Genomic DNA, 18,330 nt, shown 5'->3' on the forward strand with positions numbered 1-18,330 from the left:
ATTCACTTAGGCCAACCTAGAAATTATTCTAAGGCCATGAGAGATTATTGAAAGGTCAAGAAAAAAAGTCATTAAAGTAATGGTATGCACTTATTTCTTTCTTAATTTTTTTCTGAGGACCATGATCACTCAATTGTTTGACATATCACAAATAAGAGACTTAAGAGAGTAATGAGAATTTTAATCTCATACAGACTTTCTATCCCATGTCTCACATTATAAAGTTAGGGAAACATTGAGTCATAGAAGCATGTTTGAGGTCTTATGGCTAATAAAACCCTCTTAATCTAGTGTTCTTTCTCTGTCCTATATCACATCAGTCAGTTTTTTGTCATAATTTCTAACATCCTTCTCATTGACAGTTTCTGGAACAAAAACTGACTCCATTTAATGCTGTATCTTGCAAGGGGAAAAGGAGTTGAGTGGTTGGATCCCTTTTCCACCTTTTGTAATAAACATGCAATTCTAAATTAGCTTCTCAAGTAGAAAGGTTCAATATTTAACCTTGCCTGAATTCTTTACTTGCTGCTCTGAACAGTTACCTCATAGAGGTGCCCTCTCTGTATTATCAAGTGATCTAACTCGACAGCCCACTATTTCATCTATCATAGTACCATGGCAGAAACCTTTGGCCAGATATCCTTGAGGTCCCTGGAAACCCAGAATTCTGTACTTCCAAAGAGCCCAGAGATGCCAGGAGAAAAAGTTTTAGGCCCAGGGTAGAGATGACTGGTGCCTAAATGGTCCAATCAGAACATGAGCTCTTTTCCCTTCATTTAAGAATGTTAATATATCAGATTAGTTAAGCAGTATCATATAGACGCAGATACAGAAAAGCACAATCAACTTACAGAACACTGTAAAATAGATGCAAGCATGACCTCTTGTGGTATAAGATCCTATAAGTCGAGAAGGATCAGAAAATTTTCAGGGTGGAGGTGGCAAGTTTGTGGGGAGCTGCTTCTCTGTTGAGTTTATGTTAGAACCTTGTAATGTCTCTCTGGACACTCCCCCTCCTCACTCAGAAGTATCCCTTTGGAGCTCATCCAAATTCCCTTTAATTAATAGCAGTTGAGTACCATTTGATATATGCAAGGCCAGCCAGTCTTATGGATTCTCAAAGTCACCATTTACAAAGCACCGTATTTTTAATTTATTTTTATTATATACCCTGTTGTGGGTCTTACTGGATAAGAGAAAAGTATATTTTATTAAAATAGTAAGAAATAGAAAGGTGGTATAATATGGATATTATGAATCAAATTGACAGAAATAGTAGTATTTGAAGCAATAGAATTAGAAGAACAGATTTAAGTCAGTAAGAGGCTGTCTTCGTTGGCATGATATTTGGAGATACAAGAATGATGTAGGAATGATGAAGAGACTATAGAGCTTTGATATTCTTGTGAGAGAGACAGGGAGCAACTGAGGTGGAATTTGGAATGAGCTTGAGCTGTTATCAGACAGTGAGATCATGTGGGTAAAGATTTGAGCTGTGAGTAAAGGGAAATGCATTTAGCTTTCCAGCTTGAGGGCATTTTATACATTGTGGATGGAGACAAATGGTGAGTCAAACTTTGTCTTCCCTTTTCCCCTGGTCACCACAGATAGGGAGATATGGTGAGAAGAGGAGAGTTTATACCCATTATGTATTAAAAAGGCACATACATTAAATTTTATCTTTATATAACAATGCTTCAAGATGAAGATCAATAATCTTTTCATATTTGAGGAGATTGGGACTCAGGGAGGTTCACTGGGTTTCCCAAAGACGGCACAGATAATTAAAGAAGGTATTGAAATTCAAACTAAAATGTGGCTGACAATGTAAAATTGTTTGTTTTATTCTAACATATCATCCCAAGCCTATGCCTTCTGCCCACTTTTGCCACATCTCATTTTTGAGGTCTATCTTCAAAGGAGACTGTCACAAACAGTCTAAATGTTAATAAACAGCAGTTCAGGCCCTTGTTTTATTGGCATCAATGTTTCTTTTAAGTAGTGATCTTCTAAAGCCAGGGCATCCTCTCTCAGACAGTCTCAGTTCTTGAAGTTCCTTCATCTCTTACTGTACCAGCCACATTTAGAAGAGATATTTTTGTGATTCACATATGGAATGATGCATTCTTTCTTTAGAAATGTTTCAGTAGTTCAAATGTATCTTTGTTTTTAGAGAGCTCCCCTTTTTAAAATTGAGGTAAAATTGACTAAAACATTATATTCATTTTAAGGTATATAGCATCATGATTTAGTATTTTTATATATGTTGCAATGGTTACCACAATAAGTCTAGTAATGACTTTTACTGTACATAACATAGTTACTGAATTTGTTTTTCTTGTGATGAGAAATTTCAAGATTCGCTCCGTCTGCTGAAAACAATGCATAACCTAAAAGTTTAAAATTATGCTTTATTCGGTGGCTTTACGAGATTCATAGCCTGGGGTGGCAGTCTCTCAGATTGCTCTGGGGATTGTTCCAACGAGGTAAGGGAAGAGTCAGGATATATAGGAATCTTTGCTGGGAAAGAACAAAAACAAAACGTAGCCCATATAGTGGAACATAAAATGATTGCTGCTAGTCACAAAAGAACAAACCTCTCAAGTTAATAATTTTAGTGCATTTGTTTGTATGAGGAAGATGCAAGAGTCTGGTTTCATTGAAATGATTCATTTCTTAACTATATGGTTCTTAACTATCTAGGACTGGTATCCTATTTTTCTCTCCTGAATTGTCTTAAAAGTGTATGGTTGAGGGTACCTGCAGCAGCAAATGGCTTGATGGCTGCCATGTCCTCTGTTTACTGAAATGGTAGGCAGCTTTGTCCATGATTCTTTTAGCAATTTTCAGGTATGCATACAGTATTATTAACTACAGTCACCATGCTGTATGTTATATCCCCATGACTTCCCTGTTTTATAACTGGAAGTTTGTATTTTTTGCCTCCCTTTACCCATGTCACTGTCTTTTGAAGAGGGTCTGAGCAGCTGCTATATTGTTGTTGATGGTGTCTACTCTTGAGACCCCCATGGCGGGTAGCCCCCCAGACTCTTCTGTCCTGGGATTTCCCAGGCAAGAATACTGGAGTGGGTTGCCATTTCCTTCTCCAGAGGATCTTCTCAACCCAGGGATTGAGCCTGTGTCTCCTGCATTGCAGGCAGTCTCTTATTTATCCACTGAGCCACCAAGGAAGCCCATATTGGGATTACTTAGTTTCAACAAGTTTCAAGGCATGGCCCCTTAGCCAAAGCTATTGTCTCAGCCTAGCTCAAAGCTGACTCAGCAGACCCTGAACTCCTAGAACATAAATAATTCCCCAGTGAGGGCAAAAGTAGTACCCCATGCCAGGCTGCTAAGCCTCCTGTAGATTTCCAAATCCATCCAGAGATATGGCTCTTCCCTGGAATGGAGATCCTAAGGTTGGAAGGGGTGAGCATCCTCTCACCTGTGTACATGATGAGACTCCTATAAAGGCTGCACTGAACAGAGGCAGGTGCCGCTCGGGCATATGGTGCTGGGATTGGCAGCATCTAAGGGCTGTTCACCCCTGGCTCCCACATTTGCTTCACTTCCTCAATGTCCAATGCAGGTCTTCTGATTCAACAGGCTCATTCAGTATGGTTTAAAATGAGGCATATCAAATTCTGTTCCCATTCATAGGTCTTTTTCTTGCTTCATAGGCTTCTTAACCTACTATTTCTGGACTTGTTTATGACACTTTTATAGCCTGTAATAGGAAAGATCCCTGGGTCTGCTCTTGGCTTTCTTGGTATCCTTTTGTTATCCTGAATTTGGAGAACTGATTCCTTGGGATCGTCTTTCTTTGCTTCAGCAACAACTCCTATTTTTAAGTATCTCCTTTAAGCTGTACCTGCCAAACCAAAGATGAGCTTTCTTTTTGCAAAACTTTGGGATGCCTATGATCCTAATACTATGAAAACTAATACTAATACATGAAAACGAATACTAATTAGTTTAATAATTAGTATTAGTTTTTAGTACTAACACATGAAAACATTTCTATAGGAGTACTAATACTATAGGAGTATTAGTTTTTAATACTAATACATGAAAACGTTGTTTTCTTCTTTAGAAACCATCACAGAAACAAGTCTTCTCATTAATTAAGTGAACATTTATTGAAGATTTGCCAGGTGCCAGGTAGTGTGCCAGGCATTAAACAAAGTTGAACAAAAACCAACAAAATCTCTGTAATCAAATAATCATAAAAATAAATGTGATTGCAACTGTGCCATGTGCTATGAAAGAAAGCTAAACAGTATTAAGAGAACATGTATCAGGAAACTTGGTTTATGGCCTAAGAGAGGGAGGTGGATAAGAGCAGGAGTTTTTCTGAGAAAATAACATTTGAATTGGGCTTTGAAGAACCAGGGAAAATAGACATTATAGGCAGTGAGAACAGCATCTGCAAATGTCCTGTGATGAGAGAGGGCTGCCTTATTTAAAGGACAGAGTGAAAGCTGGCGAAACTAAAGCTGAGAGTGTGAAGGGGCATCAGGGACAGATATCGTTAGAGAGATAAAAGGATATTAAAACATGTTAGACCATCTAGAATCTAGACCATAACACTTTACTTTTTCTCAGAGTAATTGAACATAATTTGAGTGGTGAGTGAGTAGTGACATTATCAAACTTGGATTTTGAAAAGACCAACAGGTTGGAGAAAGGCAAGATTAACGTGAGGAGACCAAAGGAGAGTCTATCAATATGTCCAGAGGTGAGAGACTAAGGTTGTTTAGAAGAGCTCAGCAAAAGAGACACTGATGTATAGGACAGTCTTATGGACTCTGTGGGAGAGGGAGAGGGTGGGAAGATTTGGGAGAATGGCATTGAAACATGTATACTATTATGTATGAAATGAGTCGCCAGTCCAGGTTCGATGCACGATACTGGATGCTTGGGGCTGGTGCACTGGGACGACCCAGAGGGATGGTATGGGGAGAGAGGAGGGAGGAGGGTTTAGGATGGGGAACACGTGTATACCTGTAGCGGATTCATTTCAATATTTGGCAAAACCAATACAATATTGTAAAGTTTAAAAATAAAATAAAATTTAAAAAAAAAAAAAAAAGAAGAAGAGCTCAGTTTACCTGGGAGGAATTTGCTAATATCTAAATATTGGCACCAACCTAGTAGGCTGAGCTTGGTAAATTCAGCTGAAAGGCTGAGTTGTTGAGTTAGATTAGAACCTTACAACCTATTAAATTATATTCTGTAATATAAACAAGCAACCCCAAGTTATGAGTCTAACTTCAGCTGTGACAAATAGATTACTTAAGTTTACAAACTTTTGAAAGCAATTCAGTAAAAACTCTATCCGATATTTCATCATCATATATCACTTATGGATATTATTTGCTTATATATTGTACTTGAAATTATTTACATTTGATAATCTTAAATATTTGAAATAAAATGTATGCTGTTCATATTGGATTTTAAAACCTGGGGATTTAAATTTTTTCTAAGCCATTTCAATATTTACTCTACATTTTGGGGGTATTTTTATTCCTCAAAAACTCCTTTAAAAATACTAAGATAATATTTAAATACTAGATAATACTAAAGTGTTCCCAGTACAACCTGTGTCTAGATAACTACACACATTACTTTTCACGTATGACTTGACATTTCATGACTTTAAAGAAGTAGTGGGCAGATTTATACCGAATGACAAAACCCCATAATATAATCCCTTTAATCTCCTCTTGTGAAACAAAAGATCATTTTTCCTATGTGGAAAGAAATCACATGTAGCATCTCATTTTACAGCACCGGGATTGTCTCATTTATGAGTTTTAGGCAATTAAACAGTAGGAAAAATTGAAGAGTTTTGTCAGATATTTTCTTGGTGTTTTGACTCATTTAATCCCAACATAAGATCATTATTTTCATGTTTCTGTCTTGAATGATTTACTCTATTTTATTAAAATGAGTAGTAGAGAGCAGAATGATAGAAAAGGGTAGTTTAGATGATAATTTGAAGGAGCTTAACTTAACTGAGGATTGCTAATGACTACGAGAAGCAATTTCTCTGTTCATTTAATCATTCCACAAAGATGAGTGTGGGATTCTAGAAATATAAAGCTGATATATACTCCTTGTCTACAGGGACATTATGGTCTCTTTGGACATGCAAACAAATGAATGCCGTACAAGGTGACAATCTCAAGCTCACAGATGTGTGTCCTGGGCAAGTGGAGGCATAATGAAGGAGGATTCAGTGTTGGAATTTACTGAGATTCAGTTTACTGGCTTTCTTAGAGGATCCAGTAAACAGTAACTCTGTTTCTCATCTGAATTCTAAATTTGAAAGGCGAGCCAAGTTAATTCATTGATCTATCAGAGACGCCACTATATCTTCCCTGGGGTGGAGTGAGTAAAAAGCTAGAGGAGGGATGGGATGAAGTTCATCTAGTGGCACTCTGTGCAAATGAAAGAAATGATCATTCATTTCCTCATTCACCTGACTGTGGCCTAGAAATCAGTGAAGTCTTTACAAAGGTTTTTTCACCTAATTTTAAAGAAACAGTAGGAATAACCTAGGCTCTGAAATGGGGAGAGTAACAGGGAATAGTATTCTTAGCAGAGGGATATGTATGTACAAAGGTGTGGAGGCAATAAACAGTGCTGTGCACTCAATATCTATAAGTGATTCCGCCAAGCTGGTATGTAAGGAGAGATAAGAGTGGTGGAAGATGAGCATGCCATATGAAAAACAAGGGTATAATCAGGCAGGACAGTCTCATTCATTATGCTGAAGACTCAGACTTTATTCACTAGGCAGTGGAGAACATGATGGTTTTGAATTAGGATAGAAACATGGTCAGAGTTACCCTTTAGAAGACACTCTGTCAATATGGTACAGGTTTGTTTTCATAAGTTGAAGGCAGGGAGTCCTATAAATGGTGGTGGTGTACAGAGAAGGGATGAGTATCAGATATGTAATGAGGCAGAAACTAAGGGCTTAGTGAGTGGCTGCATGCATCTTATAGTACACACATGGGAAGATAGCGAAAATGTCCAAGTTTCTGGCTGAGGTAATCATGGGTTGATGGATCATTTCCTGAGGTCGGAGGGAAAAGCTTTTAAAATGTTTGGGAAAACTTTTAAAATGTACTAAGGTCAAGATTCCTGTGGAACATTCAAATGAAGTGAGATGTGTAATAGGTGTTGAGCATATGATCTAGAATTTCCACCTTTTTGTTATTGTGGATCATGACACAAAAGGCAAATGGGATTTTTCTTTACAGAAGCCAGTACGGTTAAAAAGGGATTTGGATGTAAAACTTTTCTTAAGGGTCTATGTAATCCAATCTCCCATTCCATCTATGTATCATATCAGATCAGATCAGTCGCTCAGTTGTGTCCAACTCTTTGCGACCCCATGAATTGCAGCACGCCATGCCTCCCTGTCCATCACCAACTTCCAGAGTTCACTGAGACTCACATCCGTCGAGTCAGTGATGCCATCCAGCCATCTCATCCTCTGTCGTCCCCTTCTCCTCCTGCCACCAATCCCTCCCTGCATCAGAGTCTTTGCCAATGAGTCAACTCTTCCTATGAGGTGGCCAAAGTACTGGAGTTTCAGCTTTAGCATCATTCCTTCCAAAGAAATCCCAGGGCTGATCTCCTTCACAATGGACTGGTTGGATCTCCTTGCAGTCCAAGGGACTCTCAAGAGTCTTCTCCAACACCACAGTTCAAAAGCATCAATTCTTCGGCGCTCAGACTTCTTCACAGTCCAACTCTCACATCCATACATGACCACAGGAAAAACCATGGCCTTGACTAGACGAACCTTTGTTGGCAAAGTAATGTCTCTGCTTTTGAACATGCTATCTAGGTTGGTCATAACTTTCCTTCCAAGGAGTAAACGTCTTTTAATTTCATGGCTGCAGTCACCATCTGCAGTGATTTTGGAGCCCAGAAAAATAAAGTCTGACACTGTTTCCACTGTTTCCCCATCTATTTCCCATGAAGTGATGGGACCGGATGCCATAATCTTCATTTTCTGAATGTTGAGCTTTAAGCCAACTTTTTCACTCTCCACTTTCACTTTCATCAAGAGGCTTTTGAGTTCCTCTTCACTTTCTGCCATAAGGGTGCTGTCATCTACATATCTGAGGTTATTGATATTTCTCCTGGCAATCTTGATTCCAGCTTGTGTTTCTTCCAGTCCAGCATTTCTCATGATGTACTCTGCATGTAAGTTAAATAAGCAGGGTGACAATATACAGCCTTGATGTACTCATTTTCCTATTTGGAACCAGTCTGTTGTTCCATGTCCAGTTCTAACTGTTGCTTCCTGACCTGCATACAAATTTCTCAAGAGGCAGATCAGGTGGTCTGGTATTCCCATCTCTTTCAGAATTTTCCACAGTTTATTGTGATCCACGCAGTCAAAGGCTTTGGCATGGTCAACAAAGCAGAGATAGATGTTTTTCTGGAACTCCCTTGCTTTTTCTATGATCCAGCGATGTTGGCAATTTGATCTGTGGTTCCTCTGCCTTTTCTAAAACCAGCTTGAACATCAGGAAGTTCACGGTTCACATATTGCTGAAGCCTGGCTTGGAGAATTTTGAGCATTACTTTACTAGCGTGTGAGATGAGTGCAATTGTTCAGTAGTTTGAGCATTCTTTGGCATTGCCTTTCTTTGGGATTAGAATGAAAACTGACCTTTTCCAGTCCTGTGGCCACTGCTGAGTTTTCCAAATTTGCTGTCATATTGAGTGCAGCACTTTCACAGCATCATCTTTCAGGATTTGGAATAGCTCAACTGGAATTCCATCACCTCCACTAGCTTTGTTCGTAGTGATGCTTTCTAAGGCCCACTTGACTTCACATTCCAGGATGTCTGGCTCTAGGTCAGTGATCACACCATCGTGATTATCTGGGTCGTGAAGATCTTTTTGTACAGTTCTTCTGTGTATTCTTGCCATCTCTTCTTAATATCTTCTGCTTCTGTTAGGTCCATACCATTTCTGTCCTTTATCGAGCTCATCTTTGCATGAGATGTTCCTTTGGTATCTCTGATTTTCTTGAAGAGATCCCTAGTCTTTCCCATTCTGTTGTTTTCCTCTATTTCTTTGCATTGATCGCTGAAGAAGGCTTTCTTATCTCTTCTTGCTATTCTTTGGAACTTTGCATTCAGATGTTTATATCTTTCCTTTTTTCCTTTGCTTTTCGCTTCTCTTCTTTTCACAGCTGTTTGTAAGGCCTCCTAAGACAGCCATTTTGCCTTTTTGCATTTCTTTTCTATGGGAATGATCTTGATCCCTGTCTCCTGTACAAAGTCACGAACCTCATTCCATAGTTCATCAGGCACTCTATCTATCAGATCTAGGCTCTTAAATCTATTTCTCACTCCCACTGTATAATCATAAGGGATTTAGGTCATACCTGAATGGTCTAGTGGTTTTCCCTACTTTCTTCAATTTAAGTCTGAATTTGGCAATAAGGAGTTTGTGGTATCTACGTATAACATTTAGCAAATAAGTGCTCATTAAAAGTTAGTTAGATAAATAAGTACATGATTACCTGTGACCACATCATCAAAACATCATAACATTCTCATAGATGTGTGTCGGTGACTATGCACTAGACTATGCAGCATAGCGTTCAGACCGAAATTAGAGACTTAGTAGATGATGTGCAAGCATGGAACCCAGAATTGGACAAGAATTTTCTGTGCTCATTTGAAACTTGGCTCTGACTGTAGTTTCTCTGTCACAGATTTGGGGATGGAAGAGTGTTCCCACAGGAAAAGCCATGTGTGCTGACATGGAAACCGAATGGAACCTTGGCTAGGCTAGGAGTCATCGCTATTTTAGTCACTTCCAGATGTCTGCTGTTGGAGTTTTAAGGGAAAGGGAATGACGTATGGCTTGTGGTGGGCCCACAGGGTGGAAGGGAAGGGGAAATCCTCTTTTAAGCCTTTCAGTGTTTTTAAAACCACCCCTCGATGTGCTACTGAGAGGGACTGGATAAAGCTTTTAAAAATTGTGTTCTTCAATAGTACCTCCTCTTTCATTTACATGCTTCACTGCATAGGTAGAAATAGGCCAACTGAAGAAACCTTTGTGAAATAATCAGGATTCCAAAAAAAGGGACCTTACCCACTTTGGTTGTGATCTAATATTTATGTAGTGCCACCATTGAACATATACTGAATAATACATATGCCAGATGAGTTAGCTGCCTTGATAGCTATTGTGCTAACCTAACAAGCTCACCAGATGTTTGCTACATATCTCCTTTCTCCTTTTATGTTGTTTTGAAGGTGGCTTTTAATCCCAGTACTGTTGTTGTGAGTTAGAAAAAGAAGTCAGCTTGTAATGTTTATACATGTGAGAATGAGGCCCTTCGAGGATGGGGATGAGGCCCTTTGAAATCTTTTCAAAAGGAGTGTCCAGGGATCCTGGAACCACTCTGAATCAATCCAGGGGTCCTGGGGCTTCAGTTTCTTTGTTTTCCTGGATAAATAAGACATTAGTATGATGCAAGACCTGGTAGGAAAAGAGAACATAGGAGAAGCAGTATAGCACAGTGGTTAAGTATACAGATTTAAAATTAGACCCAGTTCAGGTTCAGACTGTTGCTTACTAGCTGCGTGAACATGGACAAGTAACTTAACTGCTCTAAAACTCAGTTTCTTCATCAGCAAAGTAGATATAAAGCTATAGTGTCTTTTTGCAGGGGGAGAGTCATGGTAAATAATACCACGTGTGTTGTCAACTCAGGTTGTGAGCTCACCAGAAACAAGACAAACAGACAGATGGAGGTCAACATGTTACGTTTACCATTGTTAAAGCTGGGATATTGAAGAATGTGCATCTTTTCATGGGCAAGTGAGCTTCAGAACAGACTGTCTTATCCAGCTGTCCTAGACCAGGACAGGGTACCCCTCACAGGGACAGAACACAGAGGGTGATCTCAAAGGAGGAGGAAGAGTGGTGCCCCAGCTTGTCCCCATTCCTCAGCCATGCTCTACTATCAGATGAGGTTCTCCTCCCTGGAGCTAGTATGAGGCAGTGGAGAGAGGCTGGGAGTGTTGCACTCATGGGTCTTCTCTATGTGGACAGTAACAAAACTGGAGGAAAATGATTGCCCCTAACAGGAGCCACTTCAAGAGGGTGCTTGTGAGGATTCTGTAAGATGAAGTATTCAGCAAACTCTAACTGCTCAATAAGGTTTATTTTTATTTATTTTAAAAAAGGATTTATTTATTTTATTTATTGTTTTTGGCTATATTTTGCCTTTGTTGTGGTGTGGGGGCTTCTCATTGTGGTGGCCTCTCTTGCTGGGGAGCTCTAGGCTCAGTAGTTTTGGCCCCTAGATTAGTTGCTCCATGGCATGTGTAGTTTTCCCAGAGCAGGGATCAAATCCATGTCCCCTGCACGGGCAGGCAATTCTTATCCACTGTGCCACCAGGGAAGTCCCTGCTCAGTCAAATTTATTGATTGATATTATTACTGCAATTATCCTCTCACTTCACAAAGCATAGAAGTTTTAAATTATTGCCAAAGAGATGAAATTGAAGAGAAAAGGGGGAAGTAGATGCATAGTAATACAGAAACAATGCCTCCAAACTAAGAGTGAAGAACACAGTGAATGAGAGGAGAGAAAGAGGAAGAATATTATAAGGGAAACAGCATCAAAATATGCCATGTTCTATGTACAGAGAGCAGTTACCTAATTGGCTTTGGAAGACAGTGATGCCAACCCTGGCAGATACTTTTTGGGAAAGAGCATGTAGTTGTATGAATAAACATGCTCATTTGGGGATAATAATCTTGATGAATAGAAGGTTGTATATATTGGTTCCAATGTCATCTCATCTGCTCCTTGTTTTTTCTAAGTATGAGCTGAGACATGGCCTCTGTACCTTATGGAGAACAAATCTGACTGTGGCTTAGGTGACTGAAAGTGGAAACCTGCCATGAAACTTTGAGGAAGCACATTTCAGATTTCCCCCCAATATTAAGCAAGCTCTTAAAATTGTAAATCTAATGACACCATGAAGTGTGTTTTGATGTTTCAATCAATGGGCATTTCACGGTAATGGCTCCACAGCTGAGCAAGCCTATATTTGGTTAAAAATCTGATCTATTTAGAAGTCCCTGAATTTCAAGTAAACCAAGAGGCTGTCAGTCCATGTGGCAGCTGAAACAGTCACTCCATGAAACAAAACAATAGGGCTCATGTCAGAGCCATCTCCCAAGTTTGAGAATTAATGTCATTTTGTTATTCTTCTTAGAAGTCGATCTTTTTTCTTTGAGTTGCTCTTCACAGCATCTGTTAAACGGCTTTGTTTTTGGATTTTAGGGCTTGGCTCAATATTCCGTCCTCTTTTATGGCTATTACGACAATAAACGAACAATTGGATGGATGAATTTCAGACTGCCACTCTCCTATTTTCTCGTGGGGATCATGTGCATTGGATACAGTTTTCTGGTTGTCCTTAAAGCGTAAGTTTCATTGATCTCCTGGGAAGCAAGCAATGATTGCTGGAATCAAATGGGAAAGTTAATCTGGGAATTGTATTTTTTTTTTTCTGCTTCATGTCTAGAGAATGCAGAGTATATAAAAGATAAAATGTGGTTTTAATACCTGTACTAATGTTAGACTATTACATTTCCCACGCAAAAGGATTGAAAATAAGGGCAAGCCTTTGATCATATCACTGGGTCAGAGTGATGGTTGTGTACCTATTCTGTGGTTAAGCATATTTTAAAATTGTGCTCTTTTGTATTTTAAGGTGTAAGTCAGTGTTGCAAACAAGACAGGAAAACAGCTGCTGACCCCTCTTTTAGTGTGCAGAGAGGTTTGTGACTTGCAGGATCAGCTCAATAGGCAGAATCTGTTGTTCTCTGTTCATTAAAAAACAACACAAAAACCCCACAAAAAAGCAGAATAATCACTCATCCGAAAAATTTCAGCTGTGTAAGACAGCGCAAACAAATGGCCCTCAACGAGATCATCATGATCAACTGTGTAATCATATTTTATCTTGGAAGAGGATTTATTAGAGCATGGGAAAGAATTTCATTGGGGGAACTGATGAAACTGCAGCTTATTTTTTCCCCTTGTTTGAAATATATTGTTAAAACCTCACTTGAAGACACTGCAGAAACCTCACACAGTCATTTAGGGTTATGAATAACCCAACTTTTAGCTAATTTTCTGAACCAGTTTAGCAGAAGTGTTGAAACATCTCAATGAAGTCTTCCTTTTATTTAACCATGCACAAGGTAAACTGAGCTTTTGCTTCATTGCAGGGAAGACCTTTACTTGAAGGTCCAAGTCCTCTTCAGCAGGAGCTCTCTGGAGCAGTCTGAAACATGCTTTGTGTCCTGTCCCTGCCAAACTTATTGGTTCCTCCAGAAAAACTATCACATTTAGATTTTTAAGCCCTTTCAGAACTTGAAAAAGGCCTTAATGGAGACCCTGTATCCAAAATCTCTATCTACTTGTCCAAGTGTAATCAGAGAGCCTAAGTATGTAAAATAACTGTCTACCTGCTAAAATAGTACCTCATTCCAAAAAATCTAACATATTTCTAGTCTTTTAGCCATTTAGATTTGGCAGGATTAAAGTCAGGGGTATCAGTTACATCACACAGGCCTTGTGAGTGTCATTTCAAATTGGTCCTTTAGTCTCCATTTTCCCTGAGGAAGCATGTTTACGGATGTCCAATTCCTCAGCTTTTAGTGACTCTGCAGAGGCTATATACTCTAGTGGTCTCTTGAGCCATTCTGGTGGTGGTTTAGTCATTAAGTTGTGTCCAACTCTTAGGATCCTGTGGACAGTAGCCTGCCACGCTCCTCTGTCCATGGGATTCTCCAGGCAAGAATACTGGAGTGGGTTAGCAGGAGCCATTCTTCATGAATTCAAATACCAGCTCTAGCCCATTATAAAAGAACGTTGACAAATTGTTCAACTGCTCTGTTTTCCTGTTTCTGTGCTGTGCTTAGTGACTTGGTCGTTCAGTCGTGTCTGACTCTTTGTGACTCCATGGACTGTAGCCTGCCAGGCTTCTCTGTCCAAGGAGAGATGAATTCTTGTCCAGGCAAGAATACTGGAGTAGGTTGCCATGCCCTCCTCCAGGGGATCTTTCCAACCCAGATATCAAACCCAGGTCTCCCACCATGTAGGCAGATTCTTTACTGTTTGAGCCACCAGGGAAGCCCATGAATACTGGAGTGGGTAGCCTATCCCTTCTCCAGGGGATATTCCCAACCCAGGAATCAAACCAGGGTTTCTTGCATTGCAGGCAGATTCTTTAGCAGCTGAGCTACCATGGAAACCCTTTCCTATTTCTGATAGATGTGTAATAACACCTTAGGATGGCTATGAGGACAATATGAGTTAATACAGTAAAAGCACTTAGAACATGGCTAGCATATGCTAATTTAACTGTTTTATTAGGATTATGATTCATAGGCTTACTGATAAACCAAACAAAGCCAGCATGATAGCAAGTGAGGCCATATGATAGCCCTCATAAAGTAGTTATGCATGGTTATGTAGTTGTACATTAATAGATTTGTAACTTTATTATAACTTCTGGCAGATGAGTATAAAGCATCTAGAATAGCATTATGTAAAGAAATATAAGACAAGGGACATGTAATTTAAATATTCTGGCAGCTATCCTAAACAAATACATAGGTAGAATATATATTTTAATAATATATTTTATTTAACTCTATATATCAAAACAGTTCCTTCAACATATAATCAATCTAAAATTATTATTGAGATATTCTCTGTTTATTTTTGATACTAAGTCTTTGAAACACCAGTTACATTTTAAGTGCTCAGTAACCATATATTGCTGATGGCAAACTTACTAGCTAGTGCAGCTTTCCAGGAAATGGAAGCTATTTCGAATTAACTCAAAGACACCATTTAGGATACTTGCAGGGCACCAGTTCCACATTTCGCCCTCAAAGTCATCCATGTTATACCACCTAAACCAGCTTGATTGTGGTTCCTCCCTCTGGCAGGGGACCTTTGGTTGTTCAATACATGATTGGCAAGTGGTTTAAGTTCATTGGCCTTTATGGCAAGACAGTTCCAAAGCCATTTATGACTCCTAGCTGCTCCTAGCCCTGGGGGCAGAGCTTAGTAGAAAAACAATTGGTGGGATATAAGTGATTGCACAGAATCCTTTATCATCTCTCCCCCTGTCCCCCACCAGTGCCAAACAAATGCATTCTTGGAATAAACATGAGTGGCTTTATGGGATACATGCCTCAAATCAAGTGAAACTAAAACTGAGTACTTAAAATCAATCAGGCAACTGAGGGATTTTGTCCTCTTGCTCATACTGTTTATCGCAGAGTCCTCATCCATAAAAGGGAAGCAGATACATGTTTTGATTAATTAATGGGGAAATTGGCTTCCCTGGTAGCTCAGTCAGTAAAGAATCTGCCTGCAGTGCAGGAGACCCAGGTTTGATCCCAAGATTGGGAAGATCCCCTGGAGAAGGAAATGGCAAACCACTCCAGTATTCTTGCCTGGAGAATCCCTTGGACAGAGGACCCTGGTGGGCTACAGTCCATGGGATCACAAGAGTTGGACAAGACTTAGCAACTAAACCAACACCAATGGGGAAATTGGAAGGAATATTAGATAGATATACAAGAAAGTACTTTGAAATTTTAAGATAGGATGGCTAACTTTGTTGACCCAGGACTCCATCGGCTTTAGCACTAAAAGTCTTTTGTCCTGGGTAACGACTCAGTCCCTAACAAAGCAAGATGATTGGTCACTCGTTCTTCCTCCACTCCTTCCGTCCTTGCAAATTATATGTTGAGATAGCTTGAGATACAGTTGTTAAAAACTATAGCCCCCTTGAAAAAGGAAGAATTTTTGTTTAAGTATGCACACTTTATTTTTTCTCTGCAACCAAGGGGTGGAGCTGTACATGGAACATTTTATAGCTGTCAGGGCCATCTGAATAAAAATGTGTTGTTAGTAGAGTTTGTCTTCAGTATCCTTCCTTATGTGTTTAGCATTCTACTCCCTTTCTTGACAATTCTCACATGCTAGATGTTCCCAGTTTACTTGTCAAGCTTGAGCTCCCTTCTCCGGGAGGCTGACTACAGGTATAGAATCTTGCCAGTGATAAAGGTCCATGCAAAATCATCTGTCAAGTGGTCAGTTTTACCTGAGGCTCTGCCCTTTGCTCAATGACTATGCACAAAAGGAATGATGGCATCTTAGTAAAAAAAATAATTTTCTCCCTAGGTTAAATCATTAGGAATGTTTGATTTCAATACTTTTTGACCTACAAAAAGGCGTCTTGTATGGTTCAACATATCTCATGGTGTCCTAGCTTGGGTACTAGAGTGAAGTCAGAAAACCCAAGCTCTTGACCCACCCCTGTGGTTTACTTCTGAATTACATCCAGGAAATCACTTCATAATTTTACCCTTCAGCTTCCTCATCTATAACAGAGAACAATATCAACTACCTTGACCCCTCTTTAAGTTTTTGAGAAGGACAAATATGATAATACACATAAATACCATTTGCAGAGGGTAAAGTGGTAGACTGAGGTAAGTAATAATTATTTTTAGTTATTTTTCAAACACATGAGCCCATTTGAAATATATAAACCTCTGTAAGAGATAGGACTAACAGTGGTGGAATTCAGATGACCTGAGAGATGTCTGCCAAATTATAATGTCATCTTTATGTCCTCATTGTCCTTTCTTTTTTAATTCCATAGCACTGTAAAAAACCAAAACCTTATAGGACCATTCTGTAATATATATCATATAAAATTTTAATTTTGCTATTTATGGTGGTAGGGGAAACAAGGAAGTGAAGTAAGTAGGATATAGATTTTTAAGCACTGAAATAAACCTTTAAGTAAATGTATTTTAAATGGTCCAAGCAAAAAAAAATTTTTTAACATAAATTATTAGAATATATGTAACCACTTGGCATTAAAGTTGTATAAAAATCTTGATTTTTGGTCAAGAGTTGTAGAGTATGGAAAACTTTCATGCATTCAGTGTAATCACTCTTTGGGAGGAGATTCTTAGAGGACTTAAAACCTATAAAGAAGTTTCCTGATCTGAACTGGGTTAATCTATTCCTAGGCTTTCAACTGTAAACCAACTAAAATTGTGTACAATTGTTTTAGAGCCTGTACATATTTTCTCCCTGGGTAGGGGTCCATTGGTTTTCATCAGATTTCTAAAGAGATCCTTGTCCCATAAAAGGTTCAGAGTACAGTATATGACCCTAAGAAAACAGTTTAGGAAAACAAATAAAGAACTATTTTTATATAACCTATAAATTAATTGTTAAAACCGTCAATGCTTAGTAGTTTTCTAATCTTGAAAGCCTAGAAATGAAGTTTAAAAAATTAAAACAAACCAATTTTTTTTTAAAACAAACTTTTCTGGTTATTAGAACAAACTTAATTGAAAGTATATGTCTTTTAGATACTGCTTCTCCAATATCCCTAAAATTATGATGTCTTGCTATTCCCTAATCTCTCCCTTTCTGCTTGTATTCTGGCTGCTGGATTAAACCTCCTGTTTGCATAGGATGACCAAAAATATTGGTGATGATGGAGGTGGTGATGATAACACTTTCAACTTTAGCTGGAAGGTGTTCACTAGCTGGGACTACCTTATTGGCAACCCTGAAACAGCAGACAACAAATTCAATTCTATCACAATGAACTTTAAGGTAAAGATAACAACTTCAAGAGACTTTTCTTGGTATTTGTAAAAGTAAAATTGGAATCATTCCAAATGGTATGTGTAGCCAAGTATCTTGACAATTAAAAGAAAGATTAACTCATCATTTCTTCCTACCAGGATCTGGGCAGGGTTCTGAATATGACTGGAAAATGATTGATGGCTGGTGACAGCACTATTTCTCTCTAAATTTGGTAATAAAACACCATTGGCTTGGAATAGCTAACCATTTGTAATCAGAATCAGATATTTTAAATAATAGAACTATGCTAACTTATTATTTATAGGAATACATCAGCTCAATATTTAAAATAACTCTAAAGTATTATTTTGTAATTATTTTAAAAAGCCATACTAGAAGAGACTTTAGAATGAAGACTGTCTTAATATTAGATCAACCAGACTTTGTAAGAATTCTTCCTTTTTTCTCTTACATTTTCTTACTTGCTGGCAATATTCACCTGGTTTGTGGAATCCCAGATTTAGTTTACATTTTCATTCCTCACATTCTAATGTTTGTGAAAATAATTCCTAAGTTCATGATATTTTTTGTAAATCAGATAATTTTTTTTTCCTGTTTTC

The 18,330-nt window shown here is 38.6% G+C and overlaps 1 protein-coding gene across 1 annotated transcript in view; it reads left to right on the top strand.

Annotated features, from left to right (window-relative positions):
- Positions 1-18,330, top strand: part of TMC1 (transmembrane channel like 1) — a 114,184-nt gene that overhangs the window by 55,479 nt on the left and 40,375 nt on the right. Inside the window, exons 10-11 of the mRNA XM_027550203.1 lie at positions 12,350-12,492; positions 17,593-17,737. Coding sequence (XP_027406004.1) covers positions 12,350-12,492; positions 17,593-17,737 — 288 coding nt within the window. The remainder of the gene's footprint in view (positions 1-12,349; positions 12,493-17,592; positions 17,738-18,330) is intronic.

This window comes from Bos indicus x Bos taurus, chromosome 8, assembly GCF_003369695.1.
Source record: "Bos indicus x Bos taurus breed Angus x Brahman F1 hybrid chromosome 8, Bos_hybrid_MaternalHap_v2.0, whole genome shotgun sequence".
NCBI classification, from domain to species: Eukaryota; Metazoa; Chordata; class Mammalia; order Artiodactyla; family Bovidae; genus Bos; species Bos indicus x Bos taurus.